At 43.6% G+C, this 18,189-nt stretch overlaps 1 protein-coding gene across 2 annotated transcripts in view; it reads right to left on the reverse strand.

Moving 5' to 3' along the window:
- Positions 1-973: 973 nt before the first annotated feature.
- Positions 974-18,189, reverse strand: part of tmem9 (transmembrane protein 9) — a 111,430-nt gene continuing 94,214 nt past the window's right edge. For both annotated transcript variants that reach the window (XM_070858821.1, XM_070858820.1), the window contains exon 5: positions 974-6,580. In XM_070858821.1, coding sequence (XP_070714922.1) covers positions 6,437-6,580 — 144 coding nt within the window. In that variant the 3' untranslated portion in view covers positions 974-6,436. The remainder of the gene's footprint in view (positions 6,581-18,189) is intronic.

Genomic DNA, 18,189 nt, shown 5'->3' on the forward strand with positions numbered 1-18,189 from the left:
TCCTTGAATAAATTTCTTTGAATAAGTGAACAAATTCTTCAGGTAAACCAGTTGCAGTCCTCCTAGCCCGCTGACGGATGTAAAGTATTCAGGGTTAGAGCACTATATGGGAATAAAGATCCCAACTACAAGGGCATGCCCTTGTCTCAGAAAAAGATGCTTTGCTCCACCTGTCTGTATCTTCCACTCTCTGCTCTCCGCCCCTCCTTTCGATGCAGGTCCAAACTGCGGTATGGTTTCCCTCCTGGACTTTGCCCAAGTCACCATGGTAGATGTGTGAGCCTCGATGTTGATGTGACAAGTCAAGTACCAGAGGGCAGTCGGCACCAATAGAAGCAGAACCTAATAAGAGCTGACGCTTTCGGGAGAGGAAATTGGCAGCACAAACATACCACATCGCGCACCCACAAAGCTGTGATTGTTTTGCATACCAAGGCTGTAATATTAAAAAATTTAAGTCTGATGTTACCAACGAGGCCTTGAAATCAACTTTGCAAATCAAGAACAGGGCGTTAACCTGCTGATTAATTTTCTTTTTAAATGTTAATTATACGATCGCAATGTAATAACAAACACCATAATTACTGTTTAATGTTAGTTATGTTTTACTCATGTAACAGATCTTGGCTTGTTATCATCTGAACGAACCAGTCAGCAGAGGATCCGGTTCATAAACCAAGACAGAGTCACACATACACAGGCCTCAGAGTGCTTCCCACTAGCCTGGCCCTGTCTCTCGGCCACTATCCGTGCTATTGCCAGATGACTGGTATTGAGGAATGCATTGGCTGAAAACATTACCAGGGTGCTGCCGCTTGACAGCTCACTAACAGTGAAAATAAAAAAAGGCGAAGAATCTGTCGGATTGTTGTGTAGTGGTGGTGTGAGCTGCAGGTATGATAACAGGAATGTAAGAATTGCTAGATGGAATAAGACCAAAGTCTTCTCCCAGAATAAACTACCAAACACTTGATGCTTCTTGTGATTTTTATTTTGATGTTGGACTCTTGTAGTACAGACATTGACAGTGCAATAAAATAGAAAATAAAAACAGGTCATTTCTACTGGAACAAAAACATTGGAATTAAACAGAACACAAATGGTTTCCACTTCAAGCCAGTAATTCAACACGTGGAAAGAGTGAGATGCTAAATTCATGAGAACCAGTCAGACCACTAGATTCTACAAAACTGAAAAAAAAGACAAGATTTAGGAGATAATGCAACGCTTTACGAGAGGTCAAAAAGCCATCTTCCCTGGAATGAATATATTTATCTGCAGATGGAAAGCTTGTACCCAGAATAACTTGCTCAGCCTGCAACACCTCCAAAGATCCATGCCTTAGTGTGCAGGCTACTGCCTTGCGCTGTGTGTGGTGAAATGATCAAAACAAAGTGCTTCTCCTCCCCTTTTCCCAGCTACAAACAGCACAGATCAAGCGTCTGTGATCGGATATTGCTCAGGGCCTGTGGTAACCTCGCTAACATGTACCCCATCTCTGGAGGAATATATTATGTCGTACTGGGGATCTTTTATCAGGTGAGTTATTCTGCAGGTTTCCTGCTGGAGCAGAATCCAGTGGGTTTACTATGAATCAAAAGTTATATTTCTAGAGATTCATTCGAATTACAAGGAGCAGGACTACACTAGAAGAATAGAACTCTCAAAAAACTGATGCTGTATATTTCTATTTAAAACACCATATATGGGCCACAGTTCAGAGTCTCTAGAAATACATTCTGGTCAACAAATAACTACAAGTAGTTCTTTTCCAGTAAATCCAGTAACACAGTGCAACAACCAAGGTATATATTAATACTTATATATGTACAGCACATTATCACATTGAAGCATCTCAAAGCACTTCACACAATGAATTATTTTTGAAGTGTAGTGATTATGTAGGCCATAATTAACAGATTCGTTGTATCCAGTCATTTAATTACAAAACATCGAACAAAGCTAAGCAGAACCTAGTAGTTTTTACAATTTGTGTTCATTAAGCCAGCTTTAAATTTCACATAGCAATGAAATGCTATCTAGTTTTCATGCTGAGCATGCCCTACAGGTGGTGGCTAATTTGATTTTCAGAGGAAATGAGATGAGGAATTGAACCCGATTTGACAAACCTGGACAAAATGGGAGTTGGCCCACAGATTAAAAAGCCCTCAACGCCCGGACTAGCGGATAGGAAGCACAATGTTAGATTTGCTTACTAACATCAGGACTGTCTGATGTTACAGATTTAAGAGCGTAATGTAAACAGTCTCCCATTTGTTTTAAAATATCAGCCCATGAGTATAATATAATAAATAGTGACTGCAGTTCTCAGGTTAGCCATTGTCCCTCGGCTTTCCACTTCAGCATGCAAACACATGGAAATTCATGTAACCATCAGGACAATAGCTTATCACAAAAAGGCTCAGTTAAAGTCAGTATTTCTATAGTACACTTCAAAGTATTTTGTGCAAAATAGAAGTACTGTACTAAACAATTTGTAGTCCACTCTTTCAAAAATGCAGCACCGAAATCTACAGCATAAGTGGTAAACACCTCAGCACTGACTGGTTACTGACTTATATAACCAAGGACATCCCAATGGTGTATTAGAGATTTTAAATAGACACTGCTTCCTAAGTTTCAGCAACTACCCTGTACTCGTCTTTAAAAAGATTCAAGGGACTCTGTCTGAAGGAGCAAAACTGTAATACACTCCAATGACTGGCCCATTGGAAGCGAGGTTACACTGGAGAGAAGGGTGATGATGCAGTTTACCTTCTCTCCCTTCCCTCACTCTCAGAGAGGTGAAAAGGTCAGATATTGGAAATTAATTAACAACCGAGATAAATTCAAGTGCAGGCATTATGGAGTCTATAGACTTGAACCTGTGAAAAGTACGATCACAACACTAGTAATATCACTGCTACTGTTAAGGTACAATCAAGGAGCAGGAATATTTCATGGGCATAACCATGCCAAATTGTGGCTAGACTAAAAGACTTAGTCTTTGGCCAAATTGCATAATTCCTCTTGCCAACTAGCTAAAGGCGACTTACCTACCAGCTTTGAAAAGGCTGAAGAAACATGGAACTCACCAGTTTGCAGACACCATCAACATCTCTCTAACTCGAACGCTTCAATTTCTGTCTCTGCTCCTTCACTTCACCACACCTCCCCAATATATTCTTCCTCTTTCAGATGGTGTTCCTCTACTTAAAATTAAAGAACACGTTTCTGATGAGTAAGAATTGCATTTGGTGAATTCTTACAAAGTTCCCATACCAAGAACTGACCGACCTGCTGAATCTCCTCTCAGCACCACTTTAAACACAGCGGTACTCTTGCCTTGTAAGGGCCGATGCAATATATGACAGGACAGGAATTCCCCTTCTGTTACCCCAGATTGCCCACTAGAGGCCTGTTCAATATGAATATAACTTGCTGAGTACAATGTCTAGGTGAAGCATACTATTATATTTGGTTAGTTAATCCTCTCCAATCAGATATATGTTTGGGAGGCACTCTAATTGGGACGGAGAGGACCTTCAATAATAGCATTCTAATAACTGCTTTTTACCCTTTCATTGTCTAGTGCTTATTGTATATTACTTGCCAACCAAGAGCAGATGGGTAACCTGTTCCTCAGGCTTCAACCAATGCTATTCTGTTCCCAGTACTCCCCAAGCAAATTAGCTGTGAATGGGAATGTATTACACAAGAATGTCAGAAACAAATGTGTGTCCAACCACTGCATGGTGCAATACATCAGCATATTATAACACTGCTTGGGTCATCCCTGTTCATTCAAATTCAACACACCATAGATTACAAATGATTGATTTCTGTCTGAATCTCCATAAAAACAAGAGCTTGAATCTGAAGCAGGTTTCCATACCTGCTTCTATTAAAATGAATGTCAGACTAAGTCCTGCTGGCTGCTTATCTGGAAGGAGTATTGAGACATTTCAAAATAAATTCTTAAGAGTTAGCAAAGCAAGTTTACAAGAGGTTCAACTCCTCTATCAACCGATGCAGTGCATAAATGAGCAGCTGTCTGGAATAATGGAGATAAAACCTGCAGATGCATCATCAGCTCTCTGTCCTGATCGAAGGTACACAACATATTACTGTGGAACAGCTCATTAATACTCGAACTCCAACAGCAATCTGCTATCCACGTTTATACATCACCTCTGAATGAAAAAGGCTGTGCCCTGGGGCTTCATAAAATTTGGTGAGCTGCAGCGTTTCCACAACCAGCAACAGTACTTAGACATGAGAGGCTACAAAGTGATGTACATCGATTACTCCTTTCAGGAGGAGTTTCTCAATCACAAGATTCAACGCTGGGCCGATCCTTAAGCTCAAAAGTGAAAAATATATAGCACTGCAAGGTGGCCAGGGTCACTGTATTTGGTGTCTTCCAGCCTGGCTACCAGCCATCTTTCTGGAGCAGCCTGGGATGCTGGAAGCAGAGGCTAAGAGACAAAATATCTTTTAAATACTACATTGTGTTTCTGCTCGTACTGAAATCCTGCACGGCAGCAGCCCTTTAATCAAGGAGCAAGACACCTCAAAGCGACTTTCCACAGATTTTATTTTCAACAAAGAAAGCCAACACTAGGGCCAGACTTTTGGCTTCATTGTCGGCGATTTTCTTGGCGTTACAGCTGTTTTTTTGCCCGGCGAGAGTTTGCACGCAAGTTTTTTCCTTGGTATCGGTCACATCAGAAGTCGCCCGCTGGGACCAAACTGCCCACATGCAACGCCAAGAATAGCCGCCAGGGGGTAAGTTTGGACTCAACCACCAGCGTCCAGATCGCCGAGAACCGCCCTGTAAAAGCTGCTTTTACACGGCAGTAAGGGGGAGGGGGGGGGGGCGGGGGGAAACACCCTGCAAAGAAAGGTAAGTTAAAGGTTCTTTAATTATGTTTTTAAAATTTTACCACGGCGATTAGGCTTAAAACTGTCTTAGGAAGGCTCTGAATGTGTTTTTTTTAAAAAAAAAATGATAATTGTTTGCCCCCCCTCCGTAGGCCTTTACTGTCCATTCCGGTAATGACCACCCATTTGGACTCTCAGGGCTTTGCCCAGGGTATTCCTTTCAAGCACATTCCCAAATTACCCGCCGAGAGACCGCCGAGAATGAGTGTGCAATGCTGACTTGTTTCGCCGGGCAATCAGTTCCACACACCTTTACCCTCAAAATGGAAATTCTTGCCCGTTTTTTTCGCCGAGCGTTAGCAATCCTTCTCAACGGGCAATCGGGCTTTGAGAGCCTTTATGGAAAGTCTGGCCCCAGGACTCTCAGGGCTTAGCCCAGGGTATTCCTTTAAAGCACATTCCCAAATTAATAAAATACTTCAAAATTCTTGCAAACTAATGAGTCAAAGATAAAACCCATGGTTCAAGAGCTCTAAGTCTGAGCTCTACATTATTAAAAAGAACACTACAGGGTGACCAGGATAGAAGGAACATGTCAAGTTACAACTTGTGGCGTTCTGCATTGGGACACCAGAAACCTCACTAAGTAACAACAGAAAAACACATACATGATGGCTCACCGTAAAACTCTGCTTCACTGAGGAAAGGGGAGGGCTTTATACCACGTGAGCTACTCCATCATCCACAGTGAATATAAACCAAAGGTTCGTGTTTTACAGTGGTCCAACTTATTTCCCATTTATAACACAAGTTCCTTTAATTTACCTTCTGTGTCACATTTCCAGTGGAAGGACGAACCGCAGCTATCTTGCAGTGATGAAGATATTGAAAAGAAAATTGTTTCATCAACAAAGTTTTTATATTGTTTAACTGGGAAGTGTACAAGATATTGGACTGCCATATCATCTTAAACATGAGAGAGAGAGACAAAGAGAGAGAGAGCGAGAGAGAGAGATCTGTACACTTATTGCTGACTCTCAGGCCTTCCTTTTCTCTGTGCTTGATTACTTTGACTTGCTCCCTGGAGGCACCTTGGGAGACGTGTTGAAGAAACTGTCCTCTAGTCACACTATGAATGGGGTAGAAGGCTGTGGGCTGCACTCTCTATTCACCATCAGTGGAGAGGAGATTGCGTAGAATACCTCGACCATTAAAAAAAAGCCGAGGGATAATTTGGATTGTGTTTTGGCAGTGAAGCTGCATTATACATTTTGCTGCCAAGGCTTCCTCACACGTGCAGGGTTTCAATCTTTTGAACATTTAATTAGGGAGCCACATTTAAAGGGGACATTAGGGGATTCACTTTACAGAGACACATCCTCAAAGGGAATACCATGCAAACCATTTAATGCTTCACTTTGATGTATACAACCGGACTGGTTAAAATAAAGCTGGGAGACAGCATTAAGTTTTCAGAATTAACACCAACTTTCACGCTTCAAAGTGGAAACATGACTAGGCCTGAATCGCAGCGAGTTGAAAGAGGTGACGTTCAGCTAAGCATTTTGTGTCGGTCAAAGACAGTTTTTCGTTGCTCCTGCACTTGACGCTTCCATCGTTGCTGGGCTCCCTCCACCCTCTCGAGGACAGTGTTGGCACGGGCTTGACCATGAGATGGAGCAAATGGGCGTGTATCCTGAAAGGAAGATGACACACATTAATGTGGATGATTATCTCTCATTGTATTTATGAACAATCTTCCATTTCCAAGTCTGATTTATTCATATTACTGTGGTCAATACTCCTCTGACCGTTCCTCTCTTGTCCCTCCTAAGATGTGGGCATTATATCCTAAACATTCTTCCTGCTCAAGGCGATACAATTGCAATTCACTACTCTTAGCTCGTTCTTTCCCAGATCTCAAACCATGGCACTCCATACCTTCCTCCAACTTTTCTTCTTCCTATAATCTCGAGTCTGTTAAATCTCAAGCTTCTCATTACATAATCATTTTTTCTGATTTACTTCATCTCCTCTCCTACTCTTTCCTGCCTAGGTCCCTCACTTGGTTTCTCTAGAATTATTAAAAAACAGCTGCACACATTTCCAGGGTAGATTTCAGCAGCTATGCAACAAGAACTTGCATTTATATACCGTCTTTAATGTAGTAAAATGTCCCAAGGCGCTTCACAGGAGCGTTATCAAACAAACTTTGACACTGATCTACATAAGGAGACATTAGGACAGACGGGTCAAAGAGGAGAGAGGTGTAGCGAAGAGGAGAGGTTGAAGAAGGGAAGACCTGAGGTTAGGGCCCAGGCAGCTGGAGGTACAGCAACCAACGGTGGAGTGATGCAAATCAGGGTTGTGCAAGTGGCCAGAATCGGAAGTAAATATATATCTGAGATAGAGGGGAAAACTGCATTAAAATATCTAAGTGAGGCACTGAACATCTTGCATAGCACTTCCCAATGTTCGGATGTGCTCAGTGATGTTTATGCCCATTACGATCGGTTGCTGGGGAATCAGCTGTGTGTGTATGGGTATTTAAAGGCACTGTGGCAGCATACCATGGCAAGGTATAGCGCGAGTTGGTGCAGGAGGGCGATGGCAGCGAAGACGGACGTCATCAAGGTCCAGGTCGATGATTGGAGCGCGGGCAGGTACAGCAGGAGTGGCGAGAGGTTTAGAGGGACGTGATTGGGGCCCAGGAGAGGTACGAGTTCGGGGCCAGAAGAGACGAGGGCCCAGGGGCAGCACGGGCCAGCCCACACTGTGATATGTGCGCACACTAGGTCAGTGCAGCAGAGCAGGTCTCCAGTCATCTTGGATAATCCTTGCCACTGAACCAAGGCCTAGCTCTGTCAAGCAACATACAACAGGAATATGGGGCTCAATTTTCCCCAATTATCTCCGCCTACTTTTGGCGTGCACCGTTTTTTTTTGCAGTAAATTAAAATCTCCAAGTTTCCCCAAAGTTTCTGCGCTAGTGTAATTCACTTGGAGGATTTTTTTAGGCTACGATTTAAAAAAAAAAACCTCATTGGGGGCGTAACCTGCCACCCGCGCCAATTCTGGCCATTTAAGCAAGTTTGGCCAACTTCGATTTACCCCAATTTTTCTTAAGACGATATATGTGACCACTTTGGAAAAACCTTCTGGGTAGTTAACAAAATCGTCGCAGGTAAGAGAACCAGTGCAGAAAATGCAGTTCCACGGCCCGGACAGCAGCAAGCAGAGAGGGAGCGAGAGGGGGAGAAGTGGGGGGGGGTCGAAGAATAGACTTTCGGCATAAACTCTTTAATAATTTCATGTTGGTAAGGTGCTGCAATGTGCATGTTGCTGTGAGCTGGCCAGAATGTCTTGTATGTTTCACTTTCCAGCCTCAGCCCGCAGTATGTCCCTTGTTACCCTGGCAACCTGATCTTTTTGGCGCAGATCTTATGCTCCCCCCCCCTCCCCAAAAAGCTAAAGGACAGACTAGGCGGCGCCAAATCAGCAGTTCAAACGGGGAAAGTTGGATGATTTTTTTGGGCATAGTTAGGCCTAAAAAAACGGATGTAACTCTTCAAGTACGCCAAAAAAATGGCATTGGGGAAAATTGAGCCCATGGCTTCATTAGGAAGGAATTGCACAGAATATATGCCATGAGGTAAATAATAGACAATTGGGAATAATCAATGGCAGTAACCTCATTGGATTGCTGATAACAAACAGATAGGAAAACCCAATCTCCTTATCCTAACCCCAAGAAGAGATTACAGCCTCAAAATCACTTCCATTTATCTGCAATTTAAGAATATATATGTGGCTGTAATTTGCAGCCCCTCTGGACACGTAGGAGGTGCGCACATGCCCATAGGGACCGCGCAAGTTACGGGGTTGGGCATGCGCTGCGCATGCGGTAAACCCGGAACTTGCAATCCGTCAAGAATTCTCTTGACAGATCATTCGCATCGCCGGGAAAAGCGCATCCACGGGTGGAGAGTTGGGCTATTTGCCCAATGAATGCCAAGCGAATGTCTGTGAAATTCTTATGCCTGGTAAAAGCAGGTTATTTTTAGCCCCTTTGAAACATTTTAATTTATTTTTTTTAAAATTAAAGTTTTGTTTTAAATGTTTAATTATATTGTATTTTAATTAATTTTAAACATGTAATTTTCTTGATTTGTGTGTTATATTAAGTGTTTTTTTTAAATGTGATCCCCATTCATGCTTATGGGGATTCTGTACGTACATAATTCCCGTAAGCATGAATGGGAATCCCTTTCTCTCATTGCTTGGGCTGGCCCACGTGATTACAGGGACGCTTGCGAACTGCGAACATGTCTGCGTATAGAGAGGCCCAGGAGCGCAAGTCTCCGTGGATCCCGAGGCACAAGGCAAGTTCGTAGATTTTTTTGCCGGTCGGAGGCAACCGCCCGTGGGAAGCCTCCGACCGCAAATTCAGGTCCATCATAAATAGTGTTCAAAATCATAAAGAGTTTTGAGATTAGAGAAGCTGGGACTGTTCGCCATTGAGTAGAGAGGGTTAAGGGGAGATATAACAGGTGTTTAAAATAAGTAAATAAGAAACTATTTCCACTGGCAGGGTCGGTAACCAGAGGAAACAGATGTAAAATAATTTGGCAAAAGAACCAGAAGGGAGACGAGGAGAATTTAAAACAAAAAACACGAATTATGATGATCTGGAACATGTTGCCTGTAAGGGATGTGGAAGCAGATTCAATAGTAACTTTCAAAAAGGAATTGAATACTTGAAAAGGAAACACTTGCAGGGCCATGGGGAAAGAGCAGTGGAGTGGGACTAACTGGATAGCTCAAAAAGTTGGCATATGCACATTGGGCTGAATGGTCTCCCTCTGTGCTATATGATTCTATGATCTATGGTACTGTGGCATAATATTTACAAACACCGATGCCCAACTTGCTCCATGATGTTGATGCAAGATGCTGCTGGAGGATCAACGGTTGGTATGTAATCACTATAAATGTACTAAGTGATAGTTAACTGTAGATTACTAGGAAATAAATATTCTGTTTAAGGCTTAATATCTTCAAGATCCTCCTTATACTTTTTAATGGCATTTTTAATCTTTCAACAAAGTGTAAAGCCAGCTGGCTTTTCCTTGAGATGAAGCGTTTTCATCTTTCAGTATTTTTATTCACTATGGTTTCTTGGTTTGATAATGCAGAACTCAAATTTCAACATACTTTAAGGAAAGGAAGTTGTATTGTTCTCGGTCAGTTGTGGTACTTATAGTGAGCTGTGCAAACTTGCAAGCTTCAGGACTGGAACAGTGAGTTCATTGAGTTCACTGAAATAACCCAGCGTTGACTCTGACAGAACATAGACTAACTGTGGCCAGAATCTTACCTGCGCTGTGAATGCGAGCTTGAAGGCGGGTCCACTGTCAAAATGGCCGTGATTGACAGTGGAGCGGAAGTCCGTTCTGAACCCGCCTCCTTGTTAATTTCCCAAGTGCTTGCTCTGTCTGCGGTTTGCAGACCCGGCACTAAGTGGCGGGTCAGGCAATTGAGATACTTAAGCTGCTGCTTAAAAGGTATTTAAGCAGCATTTTACCCGGTCCTAACGATTTTTCCAAGTTGTTTTATGAGGTTCTCGGCATTCGGGGATCATATCAGGTAAGTATGTCGGGTTCTCAATGATTTTCCATTGCTGTGAATAGTTGACAGCTGCAAAAGTGGCATAAAAGCCACCATTTCACAGCTGTTCCAGTTCCAATCTTAAGAAGCTGGAGCCTTCAGGATTTGGAATACGCTTTTCAGCTTTATGGAGGTTTGAAGTGAACTCTCTATCCAGTGCTACCTCCTTGGAGTAACTTCTCTCACCATTAACAGATCTGAACTTCAGCTGCCATCTACTACAGCAGCATCAGTGCCCTTGAGAAAAAAAAACTGAGCTTGGTCCTCAGAATCCCACCACGATCAGCTCCACCATCAGCATCACCAGGCACACCAGCAGCACCAACAACAGCACCAATCTTCCACAATCACCTGATGCTGCACAGAACACAGCACATCAGCACCTAGCCGTATTGCTGCCCGGGAGGCAAGGGATGTCCTCACCATGGCCAGACTGATGCTGTACAGCCTTGGCTTTCACATGATGCGCCAGGCTGGTACCACCCCACATCAACACCATAAAGCATCCTTACAATGCCCAAGACATTCCTTTCACACTTAACACCATTGGGGGGGGGGGGGGGGGGGGTACCATTATGTCTCACCATTCACCGCAACTCAGTAAACCACTCTGTGCACACAGATCTATCAAAGTGTTGAAACTAAAGATTTCAATGTTTGACAACACATTAGCAGAAACTTTACATGAACATTAGGTAAATACCGGTCTGTGATGGAACTTGGTGGCGATATTATTTTGGAGTTAGCATGTATCAGCATCTACTAAATGGACCAATCAGCTTTTCACATGTAGTAATAACTTGTGATTCTTGTCAAGTACTTTTTGTACAGCTGGCCACAGATATGCTAATCTTTCAGCTGCTCTACAAGGGCCGATAATTGCTGCCCTTCTTCCGACAGCGAAGAAAGTCCCAGTCGGAATGACAGAGCCATGAACATGACTTTGTACTAACTGTCGGTTGCAGCTCAGTGATATCACTCTCGTATCGGAGTCAGAAGATTATGAATTCAAGTTCCACCTTCCAAAGACTTGAGCAGCCTAAGCTGACACTGAGGGAGTGCAGCACTGTCTGAGGTGCTGTATATTAGACGGAGGCCCCTTGTACCCTCTCAGGTAGACCTAAACGTTCCTATGGCACTTATTTGAAGAAGAGCAGGGTAATTATCCCAGGTGACCCGGCCAATATTTATGCTCAAACCATCTAAAAACAGATTAGCTGGTCATCATCACATTGCAGTATGTGGGAGCTTGCTATGCGCAAATTGGTTGCTGCCTTTCCTAATTTACACCAGTGACTACACTTCAAAAGCATGTAATTGGCTGTAAAGCGCTTTGGGACATCCTGAGGTCATGAAAGGCACTCTATAACTGATGTGCAATTGCTTTAAAGGTACGTTCATGAATTTGAAGGAATTGTTCACACGTGGATCTTGTACGGATTCCAGTGCTGCTGAATCCTTGCTGCAATATAAATGAGATAAGCTTGCAGCAAGGGATCTAGTGCAATAATAAAATTCTAGCATCATCTTCTGCTGGGCTGATGATCGTTTTGGCCACAATAGTGTATATCACACTAGTCCGATCAGGCTCCTGAGCCACGCATTTTAAAATAACGATGACCTAAAGTACTTAATGTAAAATGCCTGAGTAAATGTCTGTCATTCAGTTGAGTAGCATTTCTTCAGGCGTGGGTGTGGGAAAAAAATTATCTGTTTCCGTTGCTAAGATCTCAATACCCTTGGGCATTCTACAGAAGTTACCACAGAAAGAAAACATTTTCCCTGTTCTCCAGGACTCAATAGCTGATTAGCTGTGAATTACACACAGATTTACCACTGTGCACTTACCGGATTATTTAAGAGTCGATGCAATAATTAAAATTCACAGGGTCCCGGACAGGTTAACAATGTACTTCTGGCTCATGATCGGTAGAACTACAAAAGGAACTGCACTCAGTATTGTACATTCTTCTAGGGTGGGTTCTTAAATGAATAACCCACAAGATGTCTAGCACTGGCACTGTGGTGAGGCTGGCCCAGTTCCAATTTACAGGAAGGTAGTTCTGATATAGTTGTCATAAGAACATGAGTAAAAGGAACAGGAGTAGGCCATGCGGCCCCTCGAGCCTGCTCCGCCATTCAATAAGATCATGGTTGATCTGATCATGGACTCAGCTCCACTTCCCTGCCCACTCCACACACCCTTTATTCCATTATCACTCAAAAATCTGTCTATCTCCGCCTTAAATATATTCAATGACCCAGCCACCACAGCTCTCTGGGGCAGAGAATTCTACAGATTTACAACCCTCAGAGAAGAAATTTCTCATCTTGGTTTTAAATGGGTGACCCCTTATTTTGAAACTATACCCCTTAGTTCTAGATTCCCCCATGAGTGGAAACATCCTCTCTGCATCTACCTTGTCGAGCCCCCTCATTGGGCCCAAGTTTCCACACGATAAAAAACGGGCGCCCCGTTTTTCACGCCTAAAAAAAAAACGCGCTATTCTCGAGCGCCTTGCAGCTCCATATGTATGCCTGGCGTGGAGTGCAGGGGGCGGAGCCTACCACTCGCGCCGATTTTGTAAGTGGGAGGGGGCGGGTACCATTTAAATTATTTTTTTTCCTGCCGGCAACCCTGCGCGTGCGCATTGGAGCGTTCGCGCATGCGCAGTGTGAAGGAAACATTGGCACTCGGCCATTTTTGTAGTTCTTTGTAGCTGTTTAATTTTTGAACATTTTTTAATAAAAGCACATTGCCATCAGCACATCAGCACTGAGAAGGCTGCAGGAAGCCTCAGAAGTTGAGCAGCCATTCCCGACGGCCCCATGCCGTCGGGAATGGCTGCTCAATTTCGGAGGCTTCCTGCAGCCTTCTCACTGTCTCCTTCCCGCCCGCCGTCTGGAACGGCTTCCTCCTCCCCCCCCTCTTCCCCCCCCCCCCCGCTGCGTTCGGTCGATCGGGCCCGCACTCCCGCCGTCTGGAACGGCTTCCTCCCCCCACCCGCTGCATTCGGGCGGGCGGGCCCGCACTCCCTCCCTCCCTCCCGACGTCGGGAACGGCTTCCTCCTCCCCCCCTGCCGTCGGGAACGAACGAACGAACGAACTTGTGAGGCTGGCTGAAGCGCTTTCACACAGGTAGGAAGATGGTTTATTTAATCTTTTCTTTGCTTATAAATGTTTATTCAGGTTGGATTTATTTGTATAATATTTGTAGAAGTATAAATAAGGATTTATTGTAGAATTTAATTACTTCCCTTCCCCCCCACTCCCTCCCCCCCACCTCGTTCTGGACGCCTAATTTGTAACCTGCGCCTGATTTTTTAATGTGTAGAACAGGTTTTTTCAGTTCTACAAAAATCTTCACTTGCTCCATTCTAAGTTAGTTTGGAGTATGTTTTCACTGTGGAAACTTTGAAATCAGGCGTCAGTGGCCGGACACGCCCCCTTTTGAAGAAAAAATTCTGTTCCAAAGTAGAACTATTCTAACTGACTAGAACTGCAGAAAAAAAAGTGGAGAATTGCGATTTCTAAGATAGTCCGTTCTCCACCAGTTGCTCCTAAAAATCAGGCGCAAATCATGTGGAAACATGGGCCCATAATCTTATGTTTCAATATCACCTCTCATTCTTCTGAACTCGATGGAATACGGGCCCAACCTGCTCAACCTTTCTTCATAAGTCAACCCCTTCATCTCAGGAATCAACCTAGTGAACCTTCTCTGAACCGCCTCCAATGCAAGTATATCCCTCCTTAAATAAGGAGACCAAAACTGTACTCTAGATGTGGCCTCACCAATACCCTGTACAGTTGTAGCAGGACTTCTCTGATTTTATACTCTATCTCCCTTGCAATAAAGGCCAACATTCCATTTGCCTTCCTGATTACTTGCTGTACCTGCATACTAACTTTTGGTGTTTCATACACAAGGACCCCCAGGTCCCTCTGAACTGCAGCATTTTGTAATTTTTCTCCATTTAAATTATAATTTACTTTTTTATTTTTTGTGCCAAAGTGGATAACCTCACACTTTCCCACATTATACTCCATCTGCCAAATTTTTGTCCACTCACTTAGCCTGTCTATATCCCTTTGCAGATTGTTTTTGTGTCCTCCTCACAACTTGCTATCCGATCCATCTTTGTATCATCAGCAAACTTGCCTACATTACACTCGGTCCCTTCTTCCAAATCGTTAATATAGATTGTACATATTTGAGGCCTCAGCACCGATCCCTGTGGCACCCCACTAGTTACTGTTTGCCAACCGGAAAATTACCCATTTATCCCGACTCTGTACTTTGTTAGTTAGCTAATCCTCTATCCATGCTAATTTATTACCCCCAACCCAGTGAGCTCTTATCTTGTGCAGTATGTGGCACCTTATCGAATGCCTTCTGGATGCCTTGTCACAGGAACGTTCAGCCATTAGGCCATTCAGCCCCTCATGCCTGCTTCGCCATTCAATTAGATCATAACTGATCTACACCTCGACTCCATTTACCTGCCTTTGCTTGATATCCCTCAATTCCCTTACTTGACAAAAACCTATCAATTTCAGATTTGAAAGCACCAATTGTCCGAGCATCCAATATTATATTAAGATAATTAATAGTGATACTATTTGGCCTAACTTAATTCATCCATCCAGAATGGCCCTCAACTCCCCCCCACGACAGCACCCAATGGATTCTGCCTTTATTACTTTATGTAGTTATCACCGAGAAGAAAAACTTCCTGATAGTAGTCCTAAATTATCATTTTTACTCGCCTGAACCCGTTGCTCTTCTTTACACTGCCTCAAGCGCTTGAATGTCTCCCTTGTGCAACCAGAGGAGGACACAGTACTCGAGGTGTGGTCTAAATAGAACACTATATACAAATGATCATAACTTCCTCGGACTTGTATTCCTGATGGTAATATAGTTAAAAGAAGCCTTTTACCAAAATTCTATATATTCATGAAATTCCAACTGGATTTTCCTTTTGTGTTACCATGAGGATTTCAGTAAAGCGTAATGGTAGCATGCGAGGTGTTAGCAGAGTTCATTTGAATTGTGAAAACTTCTCAATTGTAGAATCTGCCCTTCCAAACTTGGGTTGTAAACAGGGTGAAGCACTCGTGGCCACTAGTGGTGATAGGAGTAACTGGGGGTCATTAGTTAGGAATAACACAAGAATACTTCCATTAAAGCATAGTGGCGGACTTGGTTTTTTTCTGAAGTGTATTGGTACCAATATACTAATTAATCTCTGTGACAACACTTGTATACACAATACTAATCTTGCACGAACATGGGACATATCAGGAGTGTTATCCTGAATATGTACACACATACACACACACATACATATAATTTTACATATACATGTGTGTATGCATATAGATTTATACAAATATTCATTTTTATAAAATATAATGCAACACACACACACACAAAACTAATTTTACTGGTCTTGTATTGTATCAAATTCTTCTATGAATAACTCCCACTGTCTGGGCCCAAATTTGTCCAGGAGTTGCTCCGTTTTTTTTTGGAGCAACTTGATTTTTCTGGAGTATCTTAAAAATCCTCATTCTGCATGTTTAATTACGCCAGTGTAAGTGAGTTAGCTCGAATTATTTTTAGTTTTGTTTTTCCCCCCAAAAGGAGGCGTCACCATCCTCCTACGCCTGTTTTGGCCATTTAAGCCAGTTTGGACAGCTAATAGTTGCTCCAAACTTAGGCCAGCGTATGTGGCCACTTGTGGCCGCACAGGAAACCCTTGCGGAGAGTTAAGAAATCAGCGCAGGTAGCCAGAGATTGGGGGCGGGGGGTGGGGGGGGGGGGCAGAAGGGAAGCGGAGAGGATCTTGCAAAGCACTAAACACCTTCAAGAAGCATAAAAACCATCAATAATAAATTAAAAAAAATAAATAATAATAAAAAAAAAATAAAACTTAAGCCTTACCTTCATAACTCGGCCCGGGAAGTCAGCGGGTCTGCCAGTGCGAGAGGCTGCTCTATTGAGGACAGGTGCGTGTAGGTGGGACGCCCGGGCGGGAGAGCACGCGCTGGGAACTGGCCACACATAACAGGCTGGGCTTGCAGAACATGGAGGCTGCAGGAATCAACTCCGAGGGACTGGTGGACTTCTCCTCCGAGGGACTGCGGACTCCCCTCCCACCCCCCCAGATCAAAATTCTCCCCCTCCCCCCATCAAAACTTTCCTAACAAAGCACAACCATTAATAAATAAAAAATAAAACTCAAGTCCTACCTTGACCCGGGAAGTCAGCGGGCCGGCCGACCAGTAAGAGAGGCCACTTGGCCGGGGATAGGTGCGGGATTCTCTCTATGGCGTGCAGCAGCCCGGCGCGCGTCGTGACGCCACTTGGCCTGAGATCGGGGGCGGGTCATTGGGTCCCATGCTGCAGAGGAGCTACTGCACATGCGCAAAACCTCCAGTGCGCATGCGTTGAGCTGCCGGCACTCTTGAGCGCAGGGCCCCAGCTCCGCCCCCTAATTGAATTGCCACGCCACACCAAGCACAAGGTTAGTCGACAGAGCGGGGAGAATACGGGGATATCTTTTCAGCGCCATTTTGAGCATAGGAAGTTGGCGCACCTCACGTGAGTGCGCCAAAAAAACCGGAGGGCCAAATTTGGGCCCTCTGTCTCCAGGTTTACCAGTCATCAATGCAGCCCAGTTAGTTTACTGTGGTCAGTTTATGTCTTATTCTTTTGAAGTCATCCTTAAAAAAGTTGAAAACCTTGCTTTGTGACTCTTCCGTCTCCCTCTCAAAGTTATGCTGAATTTGATCATGTTCACAAAATGTTCCCTTACCGTCAGTTCTGGCTGGTTACTTGTCACTGAATCTAGTATGATGCAAAAGCATGTATGCAAATTACTGCTGAACCACCTCAGCCAGTTCTTTGACTTGCTACATTGCCAATTATTTGCAGGTGGGCCCTACAGACAGTATAGGATGTCCTAAATTAATTTAAATGAAAATATGCAGCAGTTACAAGGCTTTTTCTTAATTGCAGTACTAAATTTGATGCAATTGATAGTTAACCTGTAGGCATTTTAACTGAAGATTAATTATTTTTTGGATGCCAAACTCAACACTTTGTAGAAAAATGAAAAGAGCTAGCTACAGAAAATTGTTTAAACATGTTTATGTTTCTTTGGCAGCCTCAAAAAAGTCAACTGTTAGTTTAATAGCAGTGGAGACAACACTTCCTTTACTATTTGAGCAGCAGTGCCAAAGCCTTCTCTATCCTTGGGTCATGACCTCAGGACATACCAAAGCGCTTTACAGCAAATTGTGTGTTTTTGAAATGTAGGAAACACGGCAGCCAATATGCACACAGCAAGGTCCCACAAATAGCAATGAGATAATGACCAGATCATTTGTTTTCAATTGATGCTGGTTGAGGGATAAATGTTGGCATGGGTACTTACTTAGAATTTACAGCATAGAAATAGGCCATTCATGTTGGTGTTTATGCTTCGGTTAACCCTTGCCATTGGATCAAGACCAAGCTCTGTCAAGCCTGTGTGGTGGCTGGTGTGCAACGGCCACCCCACGTTAAAAAAATCCACGCACAGGCATCTTCCACCCTTCAGTATGTAGTTCGGGACCTAGAATGTCAG

This window comes from Pristiophorus japonicus, chromosome 17, assembly GCF_044704955.1.
Source record: "Pristiophorus japonicus isolate sPriJap1 chromosome 17, sPriJap1.hap1, whole genome shotgun sequence".
NCBI lineage: Eukaryota > Metazoa > Chordata > Chondrichthyes > Pristiophoridae > Pristiophorus > Pristiophorus japonicus.